This window comes from Populus nigra, chromosome 9 (genome assembly GCF_951802175.1).
Source record: "Populus nigra chromosome 9, ddPopNigr1.1, whole genome shotgun sequence".
Taxonomy (NCBI): domain Eukaryota; kingdom Viridiplantae; phylum Streptophyta; class Magnoliopsida; order Malpighiales; family Salicaceae; genus Populus; species Populus nigra.
The window spans coordinates 8,853,239-8,879,137 of NC_084860.1; the positions used below are offsets into that span (position 1 = coordinate 8,853,239).

Here is a 25,899-nt window from a genome sequence, read left to right on the forward strand (position 1 = left end):
TGTATTGGTGATTCCTTCAACATATATAAGATAACTCAACCTAATATCAACGATGGTGATATTAGATCGGAAGATATTACAATGAAGTTTAAAAAGATGAAGATTGATTATTGCTTAAGAATGAACAAGTATTTTCATATTAAGTAAGACATTGAATCAAGCAATCTCTATACCAAAACTAAGGTTTGTGCATAAAAATTCAAGATTATAACATTACCTAAATGATTTCTAAAATTTCTTTGCAATAATAAACATTCATGAAGAAAATGAAAAGATAGACATTAAGATTCATTCATATCTTAAAGAACTCACCTCAACCACCATCATCCTTGATTTGGATCCAAGAACAAGATTAGCCAACCATGATTATATATAATAACACTTTAATAAACATAAAATGACTTGAATCAAACTGAAATAATGAGTTTTACAAGGTAAAGAACCGAAATCTATAAAGAAGAATACAACACAATTTCTGTAAAAATTCGGACACAAATCTAACTCTAACTTTGGACAGCAATTCGACCCTTTTTTAAGCCTCCTCTGGAGATGGCTATTAGAGACATATTTATAGGCCATTCTGTTATCTTTCCAGATCATTAAAGAACAGCTCATTTGGACATCTGAGTCAAAAGTTATGGACAAAACACCGAAAGGTGTTCTGGAAAATCAAACCAGGCCAGCTTGGAGAACACTTTGGTGCACGTTTTTCTTCCTCCTTTATGAGTTGTCTCTTTCTTCTTTTGACCCAAAATAATGTCACAATGTCCCCTCCAGCTTTCCATCCATGTGCTTGCCCTCTTGGATCAATGAATTACCCAAATAAATCAAATGTTATTTATTGTGTGGACATGTAGGATCATGGATTGTGTTTGGGCTGATTTGGAGGGTGATTTGGGGCTGATTTGGGGCTGAATTTAAGCATCAAATAAGGATACAAATGTACCTATTATTTGGGCTAAGATTGACATTGAAACCTTGAGTGTTTGATGGTTGAAGTTTGCACACAACATAAGGCATGTTTGGGCTTGAAATAGATCATATGATATTCTTTTCTAGAATTGGACTAGAATTGATTTTTGGGGCAAATTTGGAGCACTTATTTGAACCAAGATTTGCTTCAATCTTCAACTAAATTTCTCTTCAATTCTTTGTTCTGAATTCTGACGTTGAATTTTCTGAAATAATTCATTTAAGCTCCAAAAACCTATCGAGACATTAAAAGATACTTCATTACTAAAAAGCACATCAATTATTATAAAAAAACCCAAATAAAAATAATAAATACATATGTAAAATAAGAGACTTAATGATACTTTTGATGCACAATCAATTGGTCTCACTAGAAAACTAAGATAGGAGGCTACATGTTCTCTTAAGGAAGGAGAATCCATTTATGCGTCTAAAACAGTAAAAAATTGCTCATCAGCAAACATTGGATTGTTACTGTCCAACTGTTACTATCTTGATATTGAACTATTATTGTCCGACATCTCCTCAAATTTGTAACTATATCTAGAGTTATAGAACTCCATTTTAAGCAAGATTGGTTTCGTTGGAAAGCTAAGACACGAAGCTACAAGTTCTCTCAAGGAATGAGAACCCAGTTCTGCCTCTAAAATGATCAAAATTGCACATCAACTAACATTGGATTGTTACTGTCCAACTGTTACTGTCTTGATATTGAACTGTTATTGTCCGACCTCCTCAGAGTTTTAATTATATCTAAAGTTATAGAACTCCATTTCAATCGCGATTGGTCTCGCTAGAAAGCTAAGATATGAGGCTACAAGTTCTCTTAAGGAAGGAGGACCAAGTTCTACCTCTAAGATAAATAAATTGCTCATCAACAACCATTGGATTGTTACTGTTCAACTATTATTGTCCGACCCCTCTTTAGAGTTTTAACTATATCTAGAGTTGTAGAACTCCATTTCAAGCATGATTGGTCTCGTTCGAAAACTAAGAGATGTGGCTACAAGTTCTCTTAAGGAAGGAGAACCCATTTCTACCTCTAAGACAGTTAAAATTGCTTATGAACAAACATTGGAGTGTTATTGTCCAACTGTTACAGTCTTAATATTAAACTGTTACTGTCCGACCTCTTCTCAAAATTGTAACTATATCTAGAGTTATAGAACTCCATTACAAGCGCGATTGTTCTCGATGGAAAGCTAAGAGATGAGGCTACAAGTTCTCTAAGGAAGGAGAACCCATTTCTGCCTCTAAGACAGTAAAAATTTATCATCAATAAACATTGGACTGTTACTATCCAATAGTTACTGTTTTGATATTGAACTGTTACTCTCCGACCTCTCCTCAAATTTTTAACTATATCTAGAGTTATAGAACTCTATTTCAAGCAAGATTGGTCTCGATGGAAAGCAAAGACACAGGGCTACAAGTTCTTTTAAGGAAGGAGAATCCATTTCTGCCTCTAAGATAATTAAATTGCTCATCAACAACCATTGGATTGTTACTGTCCAACTGTTACTGTCTTGATATTGAAATGTTATTGTCCGACCTCTCTTCACCGTTTAAACTATATCTAGAGTTATAGAACTCCATTTCAAGCAAGATTGGTCTCATTGGAAAGCTAAGACACGAGGCTACAAGTTCTCTTAAGGAAGGAGAACCCATTTTTACCTCTAAGATAGTCAAAATTGCTCATGAACAAACATTGGATTGTTACTGTCCAACTGTTATTGTCTTGATATTGAAATGTTACTGTCTGACCTCTCCTTAGCGTTTTAACTATATCTAGAGAAAAATAACAACTCAAAACATTGGTTCACGCAAAAAAGAAAAATAAGCATACTCACATTCTCTAAATCAAACATCCATACAAAATTCCAAATTCAATCGTATTTATCATGCAACCAACATAATTGATTCACGCAAAAACTCAACTTGTAATCTTCCCTTCTTACTACTACAAACAAGGTAGCAAACTAGAGAAATATGTATATATTTTTTTTTCTTTTCTTCTTTTTTTTCTTTTCTTTTTGATGATATTATTTATTCTTTTTCTTTAAGTGGTCACTTCCCTTTTGACGCGAATACAAACATTTGTGATGAATGCACCCGGTTACTCACAAAGTCACAAACTTAAAGTGCTTTGCATATTCATATTTCAAGCTGCCGTTTGACGTAAAGATAAACATTTGTGATGAATACCCCTAGTTACTGAGCAACTCAAAACATTGGAGTAGATAGAACTTTGTACACATTTGTGTAATAATGATTACTCTATTTACTTAAACCTTGTTTAGGACTAGATCAAAAGGGATGATCACAAGTAAAGCATCACACTCATCTTTCATGCATAATCACACAACTCACACAACTTTTACAAGGAAAGATGTACTTCAATAATCTTAAGAAAAAAAGTATGCTATATCTTGCTTTATAAGATATTATCTATCCCAAATTAAAGCATGCAATGTTCAACACAATAATGAATCCAAAAATGTAATGTTGATCCTAAACAAGTCTCATTCACATACGAATGCAAGTTTTTTTTTTAACAAGCATGGTTATCTCAAGCATTCAACATAATCAAATATCTAAAATTAAGTTTTTCATTATCCTCAATGTAAAAAAAGAAAGAGAAGAAAAGTATAAAGATTAGAAAACTGTTACTCCCCTTTTGTTCTCAAGGATGAATGTCTGATTGAATTGGACATGAGCTGACTTCTTGCTTGATTTTTTTTTTTACCTGCATATCACAACTAAAAGAAAACATTGATGTTTTTTTTTTTGAAAATAAAGAACCTCACACCCCCCAACTTAAAATAATGCATTGTCCCTAATGCATGAATAAGAAAATATAAGAGATGGAAGAAAGAGAAAAAAATAAAAATAAAAATGAAAAAATAAAAATAAAAACTCATTACTTCTGATACCACAATGGTATTGGATCTTCAAGATCCAATGTCTCAACTTCAGCCACAAAGTTTTCAAGATAAGGTTTCAATCGATGACCATTTACTTTGAAAACATTTCCATTCTTAGGATTTTCTACCTCAAATGCACCATGCTCAGATATGGATTTAATCACAAATGGACCAATCCATTTTGTCCTCAACTTCCCAGGAAAGAGATGTAATCGTGAATTATACAAGAGAACCTTTTGACCAACATGAAAGGATTTTCTAAGAATATGTTTATCATGCAAGGTTTTCATCTTATGTTTTGAAATTTTTGCATTTTCAAATGCATCATTTCTCAGTTCATCTAATTCATCCAATTAAAGCTTTCTATTTTTGCCAACCTCGTTTTCATTATCATTGAATTGCTGGATGGCCCAATATGCACGGTACTCAATCTCAACAGGGAGATGACAAGGCTTTCCATAAACTAGCCTATAAGGAGACATTCCTAAAGAGGTCTTGTAAGCAGTGCGATATGCCCACAAAGCATCAACTAGTCGTAGGGACCAATCTTTACGGTTTGGATTGACTGTTTTCTCTAGAATGTTCTTGATTTCCCTATTTGCCAACTCAGCTTGGCCACTAGTTTGTGGATGATACGGGGTACTGACCTTGTGAATTACACCATATTTTCTCATCAAAATCCCAACGGGCTTGTTACAAAAATGCTTACCACCATCACTAATCATAGCCCGGGGCATGCCAAAACGAGAGAAAATGTTTTCTTTCAAGAATTTGACCACAACTCGATGGTCATTAGTTCGAGATGCAATGGCCTCCACCCATTTAGACACATAATCAACAGCTACAAGGATGAATTGGTAACCAAATGAACTTGGAAAAGGTCCCATGAAATCAATCCCCCAACAATCAAATATTGCCAAAACAAGAATGGGGTTTAGGGGCATCATGTTACGCCTAGTAAGGTTACCTAGTCGTTGGCATCGGTCACATGCAACACAGAAGGCATGGACATCTTTGAACATGGTGGGCCAATAAAAACCACACTGCAAGATCTTGGCAGTGGTTTTCTTGGAAGAGAAATGCCCACCACAAGCTAATGCATGACAAAAATTAATTACACTTGGAATTTCATGATCAGGGATGCATCGCCTAACAATTTGGTCAGGGCAGTATTTAAATAGGTAGGGGTCATCCCAAAAAAAGGTACGCATGTTGCGCAAGAATTTTTGTTTGTCAAGTTTAGACCAATGAGAAGGAATCTGACTTGTGGCTAGGTAATTTGCTATGTCGGCATACCATGGAGAGCCAATGTAGGAAACAGTACCTGCACAAAATAAATTTTCATCAGCAAAGAATTCATTTATTGGAGATTCATCAATTATGGTCTCATAGCTTGAAAGACGGGACAAATGATCAGCCACTACATTCTCTACTCCCTTTTTATCTCGAATTTCAAGGTTAAACTCTTGGAGTAGGAGGATCCATCGAATCAAACGTGGCTTGGCATCTTGTTTTGTGAGCAAGTATTTCAATGCTGCATGATCAGTGAAAACAATAACAAGAGATCCAACCAAATAAGACCGAAACTTATCCAATGCAAAGACCACAGCTAAAAGTTCTTTTTCAGTTGTAGTGTAATTCAATTGAGCATCATTCAAAGTCTTGCTAGCATAATAAATGACATGAGGTTTGTTATCTTTTCTTTGCCCTAAAACAGCCCCAACCGCAAAATCACTAGCATCATACATCAGTTCAAATGGTAAAGACCAATCAGGAGCTTGCATGATTGGTGCAGTGGTCAACAACCCTTTAAGCTTTTCAAAAGCTTCTTGACATTTTGATATCCAATCAAATTGAACATCTTGTGACAACAAGTTACACAATGGTTTGGCAATGGTACTAAAAGAATGAATGAATCTTCGGTAAAAACCAGCGTGTCCTAAAAAGGATCTCACATCTTTCACACTCCGAGGGGTAGGTAATTTTTGAATGACTTCAACCTTTGACTTATCTACCTCTATCCCTTTTGAAGAGACAATATGACCTAAGACAATGCCATGTGTCACCATAAAATGACATTTCTCCCAATTAAGTATAAGATTCCTCTCTTCACACCTTTCAAGAACTTTTTCTAAATGCATTAGACACAACTCATAAGAATCCCCATAAACTGAAAAATCATCCATGAAAACTTCCAAAAAATTTTCCACCATGTCACTAAAGATACTCATCATATACCTTTGAAAAGTGGCTGGTGCATTACACAAGCCAAAAGGCATTCTTCTATAAGCATAGGTACCGAAAGGACAAGTGAAAGTGGTTTTTTCTTGGTCTTCTAAAGAAATCTCAATTTGGTTGTAACTTGAGTATCCATCAAGAAAACAATAGAAAGCTCTTCCAGCTACTCTTTCAAGCACTTGGTCTAAAAATGGAAGTGGAAAATGGTCCTTCCTAGTCACCATGTTCAACTTACGATAATCAATGCACATACGCCATCCAGTTTGGATTCTAGTTGGTACTAGCTCATTATTTTCATTCTTCACTACCGTGACTCCAGATTTTTTAGGGACAACTTGGGTTGGACTAACCCATTTTGAGTTTGCAATGGGGTAAATGATACCCGCATCAAGTAGCTTAAGCACTTCACATCTTACTACTTCCTTCATGTTTGGGTTCAATCGTCTTTGCATTTGCCTCACAGTTTTAGCCTCTTCTTCAAGATAGATTCTATGTGTGCATAAAAGAGGGCTAATTCCTTTCAAGTCAGTAATAGTCCACCCAATTGCTTTCTTATGTTTTCTCACCACTCTCAAAAGTTCTTGTTCCTGCTCTATGCTAAGTTTTGATGAAATCACAATAAGATATGATTCATCTTCCCCTAGAAATGCATACTTAAGATCACTCGGTAAAGGCTTCCTTTCTGGTTTATAAGGTTGGACAAGAGATGCCTCAGCTTTCACTTGGGGTGAAATCAAAGGCTCAAACGATGGGGTCCATTGACCTATTGACATAATAGGCATTGGATCTAAATAAGTCTCGAGTTCTCTTACTTCCTCATTAACACATTCCAAAGAACAAAATATTTCATCATGAATTAAAGTTCTCTCCAATGGATCCTTGATCCACTCTCTCTCAAAGTGTTCTTGACAAACTGTTTGGATCAAATCTACCTCTCTAATGTCCTCATGTTCACCAATTTGTTTAGAGACATTGAATATGTTCATCTCCACAGTCATATTCCCAAAAGACAATTTCATCACCCCATTCCTACAGTTGATTAAAGCATTGGATGTAGCTAGGAAAGTTCTACCTAAGATGACTGGGATGGGAGCATTAGAACCTTCAATAGGTGCGGTGTCTAGCACTACAAAATCAACAGGAAAGTAGAATTTATCTACTTGGACCAACACATCCTCAACAATACCCCTGGGAATCTTGATTGACCTATCAGCTAATTGAAGGGTGATTCGAGTAGGCTTGATTTCTCCTAAATCTAACTGTTCATAAACAGTGTAGGGTATCAAATTCACACTTGCTCTTAAATCCAACAAAGCTTGGTCTATCTTATGACTTCCAATAATGCATGAAACGGTAGGACAACCAGGATCTTTGTATTTAGGAGGGGTCTTAAACTGGATGATGGCACTAGCATGTTCAGTTAGAAAGGCTCTTTCTTTCACATTCAATCTCCTTTTGACTGTGCATAAGTCCTTGAGGAACTTTGCATAAGAAGGGACTTGTTTAATTGCATCAAGGAGTGGAATGTTGACTTTCATTTGTTTGAACAATTCATAGATTTCTGAGTTCATAAGATCATGTTTAGGTTTCCCTAACCTTTGTGGAAATGGTGCTCTAGGAACAAATTCTAAATCACTCACTTTGACTCCAATTTTGCTTGAATCATCTCCTTTCTCACTCATCTCTTTCTCATTTATCTCACCTTCTTTGTCACTCAAGCTCTCATTTGTCACTTGTGTTTTGATTTCCTCTTCACTTTCCCTAGATTCCTCCTCCACAATACTTCTAGGAATCCCAAAACCTATAACTTTGTCAACAATCTTTCCACTTCTAAGGGTAGTGATGGCTTGGATTTGTTCATGGTTTGAAGTTTCACTAGATGAGGATTCACTCATGTGTACCTGACCTCTAGGATTTGGCATTGGTTGAGCTGGGATCTTTCCCTTCTCTTGAATGCTTAGTGATTGAGTTAACTTGGTTAGTTGACTTCGAATGTCATCTAAGGTCCTATTGGTCTGGTCTTGAAATTTGTAAGCTTGGTTGTTGATTCCTCCTTGTGTTTGCATGAATTGTTGAAGACTATCCTCTAGGGATCTCTTATGAGGTGGTTGGTAAGTATTATGTGTGGGAGCATGAAATGGTTGGGGTGGAGGTTGAAATGTTTGAGGTACTGAAGGGCCCTCATTTCTCCATCCAAAATTTGGGTGGTTCCTCCATCCAGGATTGTAGGTCTCAGAGTAGGGATTGCCTACTTGGTTTGAAAATGGCTTTCTAACATTACTTGAATCAGAAGTTTGGCCATATAGCACTTCCTTGAAGGCTGGAATGGTAGGACACTCAGTTGTTCTATGCCCTTTGCTCTCACAAACAACACAACTTTCCTCTTGTTGTTCACTCATGACATGCACTTTTTTAATCTCAAGAGACTCTACTTTCCTAGCCAATGAGGCTAATCTAGCATTGAGGTCATCAGTCTCTTTCAATTGGAACTTCCCACTTGAATGAGAAATGGTGTTTCTAGACTCAACATGAAGTGGGAGAGAAGTCTCCCATTGCTTTGTGTTTTCAGCCAATTGATCAAAGAAATCAAAGGCTTCACTTGGTTCTTTGTCATAAAACTCACCATTACACATGGTTGACACTAGCTTTTTAAAATCTGCGGTAAGAGAGTCGTAGAAGAAACTCACTAACCTCTACATCTCAAAACCATGGTGGGGGCATGCATTTAACAAGTCTTTGAACCTTTCCCAAGCTTGGTGAAATGACTCATTTGGACTACAAGAAAAATTCATCATTTGACGTTGTAAGGCTGTCGTCCTATGAGTGGGGAAGTATTTTTTCAAAAATTCAGCTTGCATTTCTCTCCATGTACCTATAGACCTAGGACGCAAGGAGTTTAGCCAAAGCTTGGCTTTATCCTTTAGAGAGAATGGGAACAATTTAAGACGAATAGTTTTCTCGGTGCATGTTCTATCAATAAAAGTATTACATACCTCTTCAAAGTCCTTAATGTGTATGTATGGATTTTCAGAATCCATACCGTGAAATGTGGGAAGAAGTTGAATCATGCCCGATTTCAAATTGAAAGCTTGTTGGTTAAGAGGTAAGATAATACACGAAGGTGTACTTTGTCTAGCCGGGTGAAGATACTCTCTAAGAGTTCGAAAATTAGGTTGATCATTGAATTATGGAGGTCCATTACCTTGAACACTCCCTTCACCCTCTACATCTTCAACATTAGCCATGATAAAAAAAAAAAAACAATTATATGAATACGAAAGGAAAGGAAAAGAAAAAGAAAAAGAAAAAAAAAGATTGCAAATAAAAGTAAATGAAACGTAAAAGATAAAGTAATAGCTCAAAAATAAAAATACAACAAATTAAGAAATTCACTCTCTAACTAATAAGCAATATTAACAACAATAAACATTAAAAGATAATTATAACAAGCATGAATAAAAGGCGGTAATACCGGCCAAGCACTTCAAACAATAAATATAAGAAAAATAACAACAATAAACAACAAAATAAAATAAAATGAACAAAAGGCGGTAGTACCGGCCAAGCACTTCAGACAATAAATATAAAAGAAAAATAACAACAATAAACAACAAAATAAAATAAAATGAACAAAAGGCGGTAGTACCGACCAAGCACTTCAGACAATAAATATAAGAAAAATAACAACAAAATAAAATAAAATAAACAAGAGGCGGTAAAACCAACCTTATAATATAAACAATAAATATTATAAACTAATTAGAATAGACAATAAAAGAAAAATGGTTGAACAACCAAAATCCAACAATTAATAGTCCAGTCCACAATCCAATATCTGAAAAGTTGAGGTCAAATTTTTTTTTTTTAGGCGGTAAAACCAGCCATTTGATTTTTTAATTTTATGTATTTTTTTTGTTTTCCAATAATCAAATAGAAATTTGTTACCTTTGCTTGCTAGCTCCCCGGCAACGGCGCCAAAATTGCTTGACCGCTTTTTATGTTCGGCTTGTTTTAACTCGCAAGTGCACGAGTGTGCGATGTAGCAATTAACTCGGTAAGATCGAGGTCATATCCACAGAGAGCTAGATCTGGAAATTAAGCTAGGTAACAAAACAAAACTCAAGAGAAATTAAATTAACAATAACTTGGTTGAAAATGATTGATGGATTTGTTTTCAAAGATGAAAAAGTGTAAATAGATTTTAAATGACAAGAAAAAGTAAGTCTTGGTCTAAATCAATTTTAATGGTGATGTATTGGTGATTCCTTCAACATATATAAGATAACTCAACCTAATATCAACGATGGTGATATTAGATCGGAAGATATTACAATGAAGTTTAAAAAGATGAAGATTGATTATTGCTTAAGAATGAACAAGTATTTTCATATTAAGTAAGACATTGAATCAAGCAATCTCTATACCAAAACTAAGGTTTGTGCATAAAAATTCAAGATTATAACATTACCTAAATGATTTCTAAAATTTCTTTGCAATAATAAACATTCATGAAGAAAATGAAAAGATAGACATTAAGATTCATTCATATCTTAAAGAACTCACCTCAACCACCATCATCCTTGATTTGGATCCAAGAACAAGATTAGCCAACCATGATTATATATAATAACACTTTAATAAACATAAAATGACTTGAATCAAACTGAAATAATGAGTTTTACAAGGTAAAGAACCGAAATCTATAAAGAAGAATACAACACAATTTCTGTAAAGAGACATATTTATAGGCCATTCTGTTAGATTTCCATATCATTAAAGAACAGCTCATTTGGACATCTGAGTCAAAAGTTATGGACAAAACACCGAAAGGTGTTCTGGAAAATCAAACCAGGCCAGCTTGGAGAACACTTTGGTGCACGTTTTTCTTCCTCCTTTATGAGTTGTCTCTTTCTTCTTTTGACCCAAAATAATGTCACAATGTCCCCTCCAGCTTTCCATCCATGTGCTTGCCCTCTTGGATCAATGAATTACCCAAATAAATCAAATGTTATTTATTGTGTGGACATGTAGGATCATGGATTGTGTTTTGGCTGATTTGGAGGGTGATTTGGGGCTGATTTGGGGCTGAATTTAAGCATCAAATAAGGATACAAATGTACCTATTATTTGGGCTAAGATTGACATTGAAACCTTGAGTGTTTGATGGTTGAAGTTTGCACACAACATAAGGCATGTTTGGGCTTGAAATAGATCATATGATATTCTTTTCTAGAATTGGACTAGAATTGATTTTTGGGGCAAATTTGGAGCACTTATTTGAACCAAGATTTGCTTCAATCTTCAACTAAATTTCTCTTCAATTCTTTGTTCTGAATTCCAACGTTGAATTTTCTGAAATAATTCATTTAAGCTCCAAAAACCTATCGAGATATTAAAAGATACTTCATTACTAAAAAGCACATCAATTATTATAAAAAAACCCAAATAAAAATAATAAATACATATGTAAAATAAGAGACTTAATGATACTTTTGATGCACAATCAATTGGTCTCACTAGAAAACTAAGATAGGAGGCTACATGTTCTCTTAAGGAAGGAGAATCCATTTATGCGTCTAAAACAGTAAAAAATTGCTCATCAGCAAACATTGGATTGTTACTGTCCAACTGTTACTATCTTGATATTGAACTATTATTGTCCGACATCTCCTCAGATTTGTAACTATATCTAGAGTTATAGAACTCCATTTTAAGCAAGATTGGTTTCGTTGGAAAGCTAAGACACGAAGCTACAAGTTCTCTCAAGGAATGAGAACCCAGTTCTGCCTCTAAAATGATCAAAATTGCACATCAACTAACATTGGATTGTTACTGTCCAACTGTTACTGTCTTGATATTGAACTGTTATTGTCCGACCTCCTCAGAGTTTTAATTATAGCTAAAGTTATAGAACTCCATTTCAATCGCGATTGGTCTCGCTAGAAAGCTAAGATATGAGGCTACAAGTTCTCTTAAGGAAGGAGAACCAAGTTCTGCCTCTAAGATAAATAAATTGCTCATCAACAACCATTGGATTGTTACTGTTCAACTATTATTGTCCGACCCCTCTTTAGAGTTTTAACTATATCTAGAGTTGTAGAACTCCATTTCAAGCATGATTGGTCTCGTTCAAAAACTAAGAGATGTGGCTACAAGTTCTCTTAAGGAAGGAGAACCCATTTCTACCTCTAAGACAGTTAAAATTGCTTATGAACAAACATTGGAGTGTTATTGTCCAACTGTTACAGTCTTAATATTAAACTGTTACTGTCCGACCTCTTCTCAAAATTGTAACTATATCTAGAGTTATAGAACTCCATTACAAGCGCGATTGTTCTCGATGGAAAGCTAAGAGATGAGGCTACAAGTTCTCTAAGGAAGGAGAACCCATTTCTGCCTCTAAGACAGTAAAAATTTATCATCAATAAACATTGGACTGTTACTATCCAATAGTTACTGTTTTGATATTGAACTGTTACTCTCCGACCTCTCCTCAAATTTTTAACTATATCTAGAGTTATAGAACTCTATTTCAAGCAAGATTGGTCTCGATGGAAAGCAAAGACACAGGGCTACAAGTTCTTTTAAGGAAGGAGAATCCATTTCTGCCTCTAAGATAATTAAATTGCTCATCAACAACCATTGGATTGTTACTGTCCAACTGTTACTGTCTTGATATTGAAATGTTATTGTCCGACCTCTCTTCACCGTTTAAACTATATCTAGAGTTATAGAACTCCATTTCAAGCAAGATTGGTCTCATTGGAAAGCTAAGACACGAGGCTACAAGTTCTCTTAAGGAAGGAGAACCCATTTCTACCTCTAAAATAGTCAAAATTGCTCATGAACAAACATTGGATTGTTACTGTCCAACTGTTATTGTCTTGATATTGAAATGTTACTGTCTGACCTCTCCTTAGCGTTTTAACTATATCTAGAGTTATAGAACTCCATTTCAAGCAAGATTGATCTCGTTGGAAAGTTAAGACACCCTAAACGTTCTCCAAAGGAAGGAGAACCCAGTTCTGCCTCTAAGATAGTCAAAATTGGTCATCAACAAACATTGAACTGTGTACCGTCCAACTGTTACTGTCTTAATATTAAACTGTTACTGTTCGACCTCTCCTCAGAGTTTTAACTATATCTAGAGTTATAGAACTCCATTGCAAGTGTGATTAGTCTCGTTGGAAAGCTAAGACGCAAGGCTACTAGTTATCTGAACCCAATTCTGTCTTTAAGACAGTCAAAATTGCTCATCAATAAACATTGGACTGTTACTATCTAACTATTACTGTCTTGATATTGAATTGTTACTGCCCGACCTCTCCTCAGAGTTGTAACTATTTCTAGAGTTATAAAACTCCATTTCAAGCAAGATAGATCTCGTTGGAAAGCTAAGACACGAGGTTATAAGTTCTCTGAAGGAAGGAGAACCCAGTTTTGCCTCTAAGATATTCAAATTGCTTATTAACAAACCATGCCTACTGCCCTATAGGGTCTGTCATGACCCAATCTCGCTTAGTGACCCATAGCTGGAGTTCTATAGCTCCAAATTGAGCAAGGCCAATTTTTTTAGTTAGCTAACATCCAAAACTATAATTACTATGAAGAAACTTGATCTTAATTCCCTCATCCTTCTACTTGAATTCTCTTCAAAAGTTAGGAGATGAATCTGTCCAGATTCATCAACTTTTCCATTTACACACAACATCCACAATTTAACTTTTTCTCTTTTATCTGAACCCCTAGCTATATCACATATCGTTTAAGAGTGTCAAAAAATATCTTTTTAAGAGCCAATTTATCTTATTTATTTCAATCTTCCCTCTAAACGTCAAAATAAAACATTATTATCGATTTTACAAACTTTCCGAACAATATTCTTCTAAACACAATCCTTAACAATAGTTTCAATCAACCATAAATAACAAAGGAATAATATTCCAAACAATCCATATGATCCAGTTATAATGCATTATTATGAGTATAACATATCCAAATATCAACTTCATCAAATGGTAAAATTTCCAGAAATATGGGTTTAACCGAACTAACCTCAAACTTGTAAACTTACTGTGCAAGAAGCACAACTTCTATACCAAGTGTTTGTTTCTTATCTCCACCGTTCAGAATCTAGACAACATTAGGAAGAACAACATATCCAAATTATAGCCTGATCCAACGGTGGTCGGACGTGAACTGGCCTCAAACTTGTAAACTTACTGTGCGAGAAGCACAACTTCTATACCAAGTGTTTGTTTCTTATCTCCACCGTTCAGAATCTAGACAACATCAGAAAGAACAACATATCCAAATTATAGCCTGATCTAACGGTGGCCGGACGTGAAAACAGTCAGAGAGGAAAACTGTCCAGAAGTGTATTTTCCCAGAAATTTTCCTCCGGCGATATCTCTCAAACAAGGACTGATATAGAAAATCCCTCTAGTGAAAATGTACATGACATTGAGGAGAACAACATATCCAAATATCGTTATGCTCCAACAGTGGATGGTGGAGTTATAGTTGTCAGATGTTCTGCCATCAATATGTCTTCTCTCTAGCTGACACGACCAAAAGATTGATGTCTTCTCCCAAGTGCAGGAGTGTCGAAGTAATAAATAACCCGGCAAGACCGGGGTCGAACCACAGGGAGGTTACTTGTATAAATTATAAGCAACAATAATACAAAAGTAACAATAACAACAACAATAACAACAATAATAATAATAACAGTGATAATAATAATAGTGAAGAAGAAGAGGAAGAAGTTGATGAGAACTTTGAGATGAAAGATTCACGTAAGGATTAAACAATGATAACAACAAATGTCAAGGTTAGAGGATCCACTAATGGTACATCAAACAAGTATAGTATAAACTCTTATTATTCAACTGGAAACCACACACAAAGGAGGTTCCAATCGGATTATAAATTGTTAACATGATTACATTAGTTATCTTATTCGAATAATGCTAATACTTGTAAATGTTTTCAGGCATTCATGATTATAACTTATGTTAACAACAAATCAAGTTCCTTTCATAGCTCAGGTGTCGGTTATACCATACAGTATGGGCTATGAAAGTGCCAAGTATTTGTTGTACCAAGTGTTATACAACATAAATCTAGATTAACCATTTAACAAGCAAAGTATTAAAAGTGAACAAGATAGCAAATATAAAGCATGTTAGTATCCAACGTTAAGGTCCATGTTAAGTTTATATTATACTTATTCTTACACCATTAGTGTACCCTTTTCACCTTGACATAATTAACTTAGTTAAACATAATGAAAGAAAGAAACATAAATAAACAAGGAAAGGAAATGAAAAGCATAAGCAAGAGATTAATTATAAGCAAAACTTAAGCATTACAAAATATAAAGAGAGAGAGCAAGAGCATGATCTTGATCTGAAAACCAAGATGCCTAAATACATGGCAAATGCCTCCTTTTATAGGCCAAAATTCGGAACTATTGATTTGTTGACTAATTGATGAGTGGGTGGCCACATCTTGACTTGGTGACAATTCTTATCTTCTTGTCTGCCAAAAATGTCATTGATGACGTCATAATTTGAACAAACTTGAATCATGAAAGTTCTAGGAAATTGTCTTATCTTTCCAGGGTAAAAATTTGAGATCATTTGAGCTTCTAGAACTCGAGATATGGGCTGAACACTGAACAGTGTCCTCAGCTGCAGGACAGATTCGGGCTTCTTCGTTGTTGCTACAATTTGGACTTGCAAAACGGCCTTGTTAAATCTTGGGCTCCACACGAAAGTTGTAGGCCTATGTCTTATCTTTCCATCCATATAAAATGGACCTAAATCCAAGATCTACAGCTCCACATATGACCCAATTACCGAACAGTGTTCCAGTTTGGACTGCACCAGCATCTCTTTTCTAAGTTTGGCCATCTCTTTGTTCTTTCAATTTCAGTACTTCAACTCATCAATCAATTCTTTCATTTATGTGATAGGCCTGCATTTAAGATGAACATTTACCATAAATTAAAGGTATCTTATATAATTAGATATGTTATTATAAAACATGCTTTAGTTAAGGAGTTATTGATACTTTAAGTGCAAAATGATGATATAAAACCTTGATAAAAATGCACTTTTAAGTACTAATCACACCCCCCAACCAGCTTATTACTAGTCCCTAGTAATTAAAGCGTTAAAGTAGAAAAACAATTTGCAAATTCCACAAAGCAAGGCATTCATCATTCAACTTCCATTAATCTATTCAGATAAACAAACTCTCATTAAATTTTGTATATCTGCTCAATATCTCTTAAACAAAGTATTAATAAACCTTCCTTGTTATGTGCTCAATGTATGAAACATAGATGATGGGGCTTTTATTGGAAGAAAACAATATTTTGTTCTAATGTTTAAGGTTAACTTCCTTGGGTTGGGATTATTTTATTTTATTTTATTTTACTCTTATTTTAATATCTATACATATAACTTAAAACACAATGCATCTTTAACCCATGTAACGAGCTTTCGGCTAATGACTCCCAGACCAGTTGATCTTAGGGCATTAGGTGTTGAGACACCCCTACGAGCTTAGTAACTCGGGTTGCAGATACTGATACGTAGATAGTGCAATGTTTGATTCCCTTAAGCTTTTCTCCTTAACCCATGTAACAAGCTTTGGGCCAATAGCTCCCAAGTCAGTTGACTTTAGGGTATTAGGTGTTAAAACACCCCTTCGGGCTTAATTGCTTAGGTTAGGGAGGCTACGAAACCAAACTTATCTACGTTTTTATTATCATCATTTTTTTTTTCTCTTTTTTTTTTTTTTTTTTTTGAAAATTATAGACTATCCCTATCCCTTAGTTGTTACCTTTAACAAAAGAACATAAATAATGTAATAATCCAATGTGCAACCCACAATCATATGTTAAAGTGTGTGTGTGAAAATGAAGGTTTAAGAATATTTGTTAAATGAGTATATGAGCAGAACCAAGTGATAACAATGCGAGAGTTTGTAAACCTGAATATTTCAAGAAGTATTCTAATAGGCCTTGTTATGAATATTGCAAATAACCATTAGAAAATGTTTACTAAGATGCGTCTCAAGAGTCATTCCCCCTTACTCTACCATCCTAGTAATAACAGTTTTGGCAAGGTTGGACAGTCATGGGTTGAATGTTCGTTGGTTTCACAGATTTGACATGCAATGTCTTGAACAGATTTTAATTGACCACTCTTTTTTAATTCCAATGCCTCAACCTTTCTAGCTAAAGATGCAAACTTGGCTTGGAGGTCATGATCTTCCCTAAGGTTGTACATACCTCCACTAGATGTATGAGGTTGGGTTTTACTTAGTGCCTCATAAGTACCTGTGGTGTCCCAATTTTGCGTATTTTCAGCTAGCAAGTCTAGGTATTCCATTGCTTCATTAGGGTCTTTATCCTCAAAAGTTCCATTGCACATCAATTCAACCATTTGCCTATCTCTAGGAGTTAACCCTTCATAAAAATGTGAAACTAATCTCCATGTTTCAAAACCATGATGGGGGCAAGTATTAAGTAAGTCTCGATACCTATCCCAACATTGATAAAATGTTTCTCCTGGTTTTTGAGAGAAAGTAATGATTTGTCTTTTGAAAGAGTTTGTTCTGTGGGATGGAAAAAACTTCTTTAAAAATTGTTGTTGCATTTCATCCCAAGCACGAATGGATCCAGGTCTCAAATTTTGTAGCCATGTTTTAGCTTTATCTTTTAATGAAAAAGGAAAAAGCTTCAATCTAATGGTGTTCATGCTACAATTTGAGTCATTATATGTGTTGCAAACCTCCTCAAATTCCCTTAAATGCAAGTATGGATTTTCTAAATCTAAGCCATGAAAAGATGGTAAAAGTTGAATAATGCCTGTCTTAAAATTAAAATGAGATGCATCAGGAGGAAAAACTATGCATGAGGGTGCACTTGTTCTTGTGGGATTCATGTGGTCTCTAAGAGTTCTAATCCGAATATTCTCATTATTCTCATTATGAAGTGATTGGTTATCTTCTTCAGCCATATTTTCTGAAAATGATGAGGATACCCTACAAAGTCTACCACTTAATGTACGTGACCACACTCTCATGCACGTGTAGGAAGAGAATAAAAGGAAGAAGAAAACAAAAGAAAAACAAACAAAACAAAAGAAACAAAGTTAGATACAAGAAAAGAGAAAAGAGAAAATAGAATAAATACTATAATTTGTACAATAATTTACCTCCCCGGCAACGACGCCAAAAACTTGACACGACCAAAAGATTGATGTCTTCTCCCAAGTGCAGGAGTGTCGAAGTAATAAATAACCCGGCAAGACCGGGGTCGAACCACAGGGAGGTTACTTGTATAAATTATAAGCAACAATAATACAAAAGTAACAATAACAACAACAATAACAACAATAATAATAATAACAGTGATAATAATAATAGTGAAGAAGAAGAGGAAGAAGTTGATGAGAACTTTGAGATGAAAGATTCACGTAAGGATTAAACAATGATAACAACAAATGTCAAGGTTAGAGGATCCACTAATGGTACATCAAACAAGTATAGTATAAACTCTTATTATTCAACTGGAAACCACACACAAAGGAGGTTCCAATCGGATTATAAATTGTTAACATGATTACATTAGTTATCTTATTCGAATAATGCTAATACTTGTAAATGTTTTCAGGCATTCATGATTATAACTTATGTTAACAACAAATCAAGTTCCTTTCATAGCTCAGGTGTCGGTTATACCATACAGTATGGGCTATGAAAGTGCCAAGTATTTGTTGTACCAAGTGTTATACAACATAAATCTAGATTAACCATTTAACAAGCAAAGTATTAAAAGTGAACAAGATAGCAAATATAAAGCATGTTAGTATCCAACGTTAAGGTCCATGTTAAGTTTATATTATACTTATTCTTACACCATTAGTGTACCCTTTTCACCTTGACATAATTAACTTAGTTAAACATAATGAAAGAAAGAAACATAAATAAACAAGGAAAGGAAATGAAAAGCATAAGCAAGAGATTAATTATAAGCAAAACTTAAGCATTACAAAATATAAAGAGAGAGAGCAAGAGCATGATCTTGATCTGAAAACCAAGATGCCTAAATACATGGCAAATGCCTCCTTTTATAGGCCAAAATTCGGAACTATTGATTTGTTGACTAATTGATGAGTGGGTGGCCACATCTTGACTTGGTGACAATTCTTATCTTCTTGTCTGCCAAAAATGTCATTGATGACGTCATAATTTGAACAAACTTGAATCATGAAAGTTCTAGGAAATTGTCTTATCTTTCCAGGGTAAAAATTTGAGATCATTTGAGCTTCTAGAACTCGAGATATGGGCTGAACACTGAACAGTGTCTGGGCTGCAGGACAGATTCGGGCTTCTTCGTTGTTGCTACAATTTGGACTTGAAAACGGCCTTGTTAAATCTTGGGCTCCACACGAAAGTTGTAGGCCTATGTCTTATCTTTCCATCCATATAAAATGGACCTAAATCCAAGATCTACAGCTCCACATATGACCCAATTACCGAACAGTGTTCCAGTTTGGACTGCACCAGCATCTCTTTTCTAAGTTTGGCCATCTCTTTGTTCTTTCAATTTCAGTACTTCAACTCATCAATCAATTCTTTCATTTATGTGATAGGCCTGCATTTAAGATGAACATTTACCATAAATTAAAGGTATCTTATATAATTAGATATGTTATTATAAAACATGCTTTAGTTAAGGAGTTATTGATACTTTAAGTGCAAAATGATGATATAAAACCTTGATAAAAATGCACTTTTAAGTACTAATCACTAGCCTCTCTGTGAACTCTCTCTTGCTCTTGCAAGTCACTCCAAGAGAGAAAATAGAATGATATTTATAGTTCTATCATCTTATTAATTACACATTTATCCCCACCTCTTTTTTATCATTTATACATAAAACTCTCAACCTTCTGTTATTTGAATATTGACCTCTCTTGGTCTTACATATTCACTTTGTCCTCATAAATGTTTTTCTTTTCAACAATTTAGTACTATATTCACTTTTCATTTTATTGATTTCACTATTTTTATCTGGATTTAGGTTTCTTTACTTTAATTTAACCCATTTTACTATTGGTTAAATTTCTCATATTTTAATAACCCAAAAAAATATAATCGGGGGTTTACAATCTAGAAGCTTAATGACTTCATTCCTCACTACTTCTTTCATATTAGCATTAAGCCTTCGTTGTATTTCTCTAGAGGATTTAACAATTTTTCCTCCAAATAAATCCTATGTGTGCAAATCAAAGGACTAATTCCTTTTATGTCAGCTATGGTCCATCCTAATGTATTTTTGTGCATTTTTAGAGTTTGTAATAACTTACCTTCTTGATGTGCATTAAGTTTGGAAGAGATTATTACCAGAAAAGTTTCATTTTCTCCCAAAAATAAGTATTTGAGATTGAATGGTAACGACTTCAAATCAGGTTTTGGTGGTTGAACACTTGAAGGTATGAACTTAATTGATCGTGGTGGCAATTCCTTAATTTTTAGTCTCCAACTATTTGCCTTTGATTCTTCCTAAAAATAAACTATTTGCAAATCTTCATATTCATTAAACTCAATTTCACTGGAAGTAGTTTCAAATTGATCATAAACTAATTTTTTAATAAAGTCTGCTTCCTATAAATCATTATCATCTCTAAGTTGCTTGCAAATGTTAAAAACATTCATCTCCAATGTCATGTTTCCAAAAGATAACTTCATCACTCCATTCCTACAGTTAATCAATGCATTAGAAGTTGCAAGAAATGAACGTCCTAAAATAACAGGAATTAAATTACATGTTTCAACAAGTTGTGTATCCAAGACAATAAAATCCACAGGATAAATGAATTTATCAAGTTGCACTAACACATTTTCAACTATTCCTCTAGGCACTTTCACAGATCTATCAACAAGTAAAAGAGTTACAGAAGTTGGTTTTAACTCACCTAGATTGAGACTTTGAAAAACCGAATATGGAAGTAAATTCACACTAACTCCAAGATCAAGTAAAACTTTTTTAATTTTATGTTCTCCACTAAAGCATGAAATGGAAACTTACCTTTCTCTTGAAAACTGAGAGCATATGTGAACTTTACAAGAGTATCTTTCAAATCTGCCATAGTTTGAGCATTTTGAGTGTTGATTGTCTCTTGCTTTTCAATGAATACATGCAATGTTTCCTCAAGATTTCTTCTAGGAGGGGGAGCATAAGGAGGTACAAATCCATGAGAATTTTGAAAATTATGGTGTGCTTGAAATGGTGGCTGTGAAGTTTATGCATTATTGTTACCACTCTTCCAACTGAAATTTGGGTGATTTCTCCAACCAGGGTTATACGTTTGTGAGTATGGATTCTGATTTGGCCTTTAGAAACTGTTTAAAGCATTGGCTTGTTCAGGGAAACATTCCTTGAAAGAAGGCAAAGTTAAACAATCATTGGTTGATTGTTCATTAGTTTCACAAATTTGACATACAATTTCTTGAACATATTTCAATTGACCACTCCTTTTCAATTCCAGTGCCTCGACTTTTCTAGCTAAAGATGCAAATTTGGCTTAGAGGTCATGATCTTCCCTAAGGTTGTACATACCTCCACTAGATGTATGAGGTTGAGTTTTACCTGGTGCCTCACGAGTACCTGTAGTGTCCCAATTTTAAGCATTTTTAGCTAACAAGTCTAGGTACTCCATTACTTCATCAGGGTCTTTATCTTCAAAAGTTTGATTACACATCAATTCCACCATTTACCTATCTTTAGATGTTAACCCTTTATAAAAGTGTGAAACCAATCTCCATGTTTCAAAACCATGATGAGGACATGTATTAAGCAAGTCTTTATACCTATCCCAACACTGGTAAAATGCTTCTTCTGGCTTTTAAATGAATGTGGTGATTTGTCTTTTAAGAGAGTTTATTCTATGAGAAGAGAAAAACTTCTTTAAAAATTGTTGTTGCATTTCATCCCAAGCACAAATGAATCCCAACCTAAGATTTTGTAGCCATGTTTTAGCTTTATCTTTTAATGAAAAGGGAAAAAGCTTTAATATGATAGTGTTTATGCTACCCAATCACGGTCTTTCATCTAGTAAGTCCTAGTACTATGTTCTCCAAGCTTGACTAATAGAGTCATTATAAGTGTTACAAACTTCTTCAAATTCTCTCAAATGCAAGTATGGATTTTCTAGTTCTAAGCCATGAAAAATTGGTAAAAGTTGAATAATGCCTAGCTTAAAATTGAAGTGAGATGCATCAGAAGGGAAAATTATACATGATGGTGCACTTGTTCTTGTAGGATTTATGTGGTCTCTCAATGTTCTAACTCGATTATTCTCATTATGAAGCGACTGATTATCCTCTTCGGCCATGTTTTCTGAAAATGATGAGGATTTCCTAGAAAGTCTACCACTTAATGTACGTGACCAAACTCTCATGCACGTGTAGGAAGAGAATAAAAGGAAGAAGAAGAAAACAAAACAAAAGGAAACAAAACAAAAGAAACAAAAGTTAGATACAAGAAAAGTGAAAAATGAAAAGAGAAAATAAAATGAATATTATAATTTATACAGGAATTTACCTCCACGGCAACGGCGCCAAAAACTTGACACGATCAAAAGATTGATGTCTTATCCCAAGTGCAGGAGTGTCAAAGTAATAAATGACCCGGCAAAACCGAGGTCGAACCACAGGGAGGTCAACTATATAAAATTACAAATAATAAATGGAAAGGAGTTGAAGAGAACTTTTGAGATGAGATAATGATATAAGGATTAAACAAAGATAAAACAATTGTCAAGGTTAGAGGATCCACTAATGGTATTTCAAATAAGTATAATATAAACTTCTTTTATTACTTAACTGAAACCACATACAAAGGAGGTTCCAATAAGATTATAAATTATTAACATGATTATATTAATTATCTTATTTGAGTAACGTCAATACTTGTAAATATGGTCAGGTATTCATGGTGATAACTTATGTTAACAACAAATCAAGTTCTTTTTTTTAGGAACTTGATTTATGTAGTGTTCTCTTTTGCAGCTCTACTAGTATGCTGGTTTGATTGAAGGATATTGGGGGATTTTTCATTCTTCAGCTCACTTCTAAGTGCTGGATAGAGACTATTCTAGTATCAATCAAGTTAATGTTGTGGTGTAGATCAGAGCTTCTGGAGATGATGTGCGGATGGTTCACTACTCTTGTGTTGCTTGGTAATGAGCTCTGTTTGGGTGAGGGTCTCTCCCCAAATGCTTTGTCCTCTTGCCTGTTACCGTTCTGGTGCAGCTGGTCTATTTTTCTGGTTGCTGCTATATGCAGTTTGGTATGCTATGCTTCCTGAAGCTAGCTGGAACGCTTTGCTTTGTCGTACGTCGGAAAACACCCGCGCGCGTCCTCGTCCCGTCCTAGCGATGGCGCTTTTCTCGCTCTCTGTTATTGGAATTGATTTTGTTCGGAGTCGCCACCTAGTATTTAATTGAGGGTTACTAGGAAACCCAAGTTGACTGGTCTTGTCAGAGATTTGCGGGTAAGGGACTGATTGTGGTTAGGGAAGGTATTAGCACCCCTAACGCACCCTACCTGAGGTAAGCTGCTTCGTGGCTTTGATGTGTTAAAGAAGTTTTAAAAAATTTTGTCTTTTCATCGGATTTTAGAAATACAACTTCCGTACAAGTTTGTACTTCTACACCGTGATCCAATCAAAATATTAAATCCTTCTTTGTTCTTTTGCCATCTCATTGTAAAAAGATCCCTGAAATAAATACAAACATGCATTTTTGTTTTTTTCTTCTTTCTTGCTTTTTTTTATTTTTTATAATTCAATAACAAATAAAAAATACAAAAAACAAACACACATTTTTTATTATATTATATTTTTTCTTCTTTTTCTTTTTCTTTTTCTTTTTTTTCTTTTTCTTCTTTTTTTTTTACATCCACAATACAAATTACAATATTCAAAAATAAATAAAAATTACATCAAATAATTTAAAATTTACAAAACAGTCCCTAAAAATCCAGAAATTGCAAGGGAACACTTCTGGAACAGCAGGAATTCGTGGCGGTGCGTCTTCCCAGCGCCACCGTCACCGGCGGCGCGTGGGCTCACGCGCCGCCGCTGATGGAGACCGGAAATCAGTGGATCGGGAACGTCTTCTTCTTCCCTGTCTTCCTACGCCGGCTGTGAGGAACACCAATACCTGCAAAACACAAAAAAACGCAAGCAACAGTCTCTTTTGGTTTTATTTTTCTTAGACCCGGTTCCTTCGGGTCTGTCACGGTTGGATATGCTTCACTGCAGATCCGGTTTCTTCTTCTTCAAGTGGCCGGTCGCTGGACCACGAAGCTGCTGGTCTGTGGGCGCTAGTTGAAGGAGAAGGCGAGGTGGCTTGCTGCCGCCGTTCGATGGCTGTGGAGGAGACCGAAGGAAGAGCGTCGCGGCTGGGCTGAAGAAAGGAGTTGGAAGCGGGTTAGTTCTGATGGAGACCGGTCTGCTCGTTGACCCGGAGGGAAGTAAGGAGGTCGGTTGAGAGAGAGAAACCCGGTTGTGGGTTGCTGCTGCCGCTGCCGCTACTGAAGGGGAGACTGGATCTGCAGGCGCCACCGGAGGGAGAATGGATGGAGACGGCGCCGCTGTTGGGTTGGTGGAGCAAGAAGGAGCAGCGGCCGGTTGAAGGCAGTGGAGAGGGTGGATCGGCGCTGCTGGTTTGTTGCAAAGGGAAGGGAGACCCGGTTCAGTCGATGATGGGCAAGAGGAAACTGAAAAGGCCAGCAAGAAGGGAGAAGGAGCTAGAGACGGTGCCGGTTTGAGGGAAGAAGAAGGTGTTGTAACCGGCTGGAGAGGGAGAAGGGAAGGGTGAAACGGCGTGGAGCAGGAAAATCTACCGTGGCCAGCTGAAGAGAAAACAAAACCGAAAATCCAACCAAGAAACAGCGGGGGGGGGCGGCAGCTGCCCTGGAAAAGAAGAAGATTAGGTTTTTTTTTTAGGGTTAGGTTTGTTCTTCTTTTTTTTTGTTGTCAAAAATGCCCCCCTCGGTTTTGAGTTAAAGGCTGCTATTTATAGGCAGAGTAGTTTTTCGGGCTTCAAAATTCGTCCCTCAAGTTTTGTGTTTGGCCCCTGATTTCAATTGATTCACTTGGTAAAAATTAAATTGGGTCTCTTAAAATTCCTGATTTTTCAATTAAGTCCAAATTAAGCTCCCAAACTTAATTTTTCACCAATTAAGTCCTCCAATTAATTTGACCTGCTTAAAGTATAATTAAGTCCTTGCACTTAATTAACTCCTTCAATTGGACCCAAATTAATTCTCAAACATAATTAAAATTCAATTTGGCCCATGATTAAATCAAATTGACCCATTAAAAATTTAATTATGTCATTAGACTTAATTTTTATGCAAATTCGTCCAATACTCATTTAATTTGACCTTGAATTTGCATTTTTCTACTTTTGGGCATAACAGCGTACAATTGGGCCTTGAAATTCTTCCGAAAATTACAGCCTGATTTTCACCTATTTTTGCAGCCTTTTTTGGTCGGTTTTCTCCGCATTGCCAGCCTTTATTTTATTTTTTTGATTTTGATTTTTTTAATTTTTTTAATTTTTTGGAAAAAAAACGAATTTTGGGGAATCACCCAAAATTGGGTGATGACAGTTGCCCCCCTCTTTACAATGCTTATGGTAGAAAGTCTCGTAAGAGACTTTAGATAGTAAGC

At 35.3% G+C, this 25,899-nt stretch overlaps 1 protein-coding gene across 1 annotated transcript in view; it reads right to left on the reverse strand.

Moving 5' to 3' along the window:
- Nucleotides 1–25,899, reverse strand: part of LOC133702735 (uncharacterized) — a 49,807-nt gene that overhangs the window by 16,124 nt on the left and 7,784 nt on the right. Inside the window, exons 5-7 of the mRNA XM_062127067.1 lie at nucleotides 24,724–25,076; nucleotides 24,479–24,628; nucleotides 24,292–24,382 (exon numbers count right to left, since the gene is read on the reverse strand). Coding sequence (XP_061983051.1) covers nucleotides 24,292–24,382; nucleotides 24,479–24,628; nucleotides 24,724–25,076 — 594 coding nt within the window. The remainder of the gene's footprint in view (nucleotides 1–24,291; nucleotides 24,383–24,478; nucleotides 24,629–24,723; nucleotides 25,077–25,899) is intronic.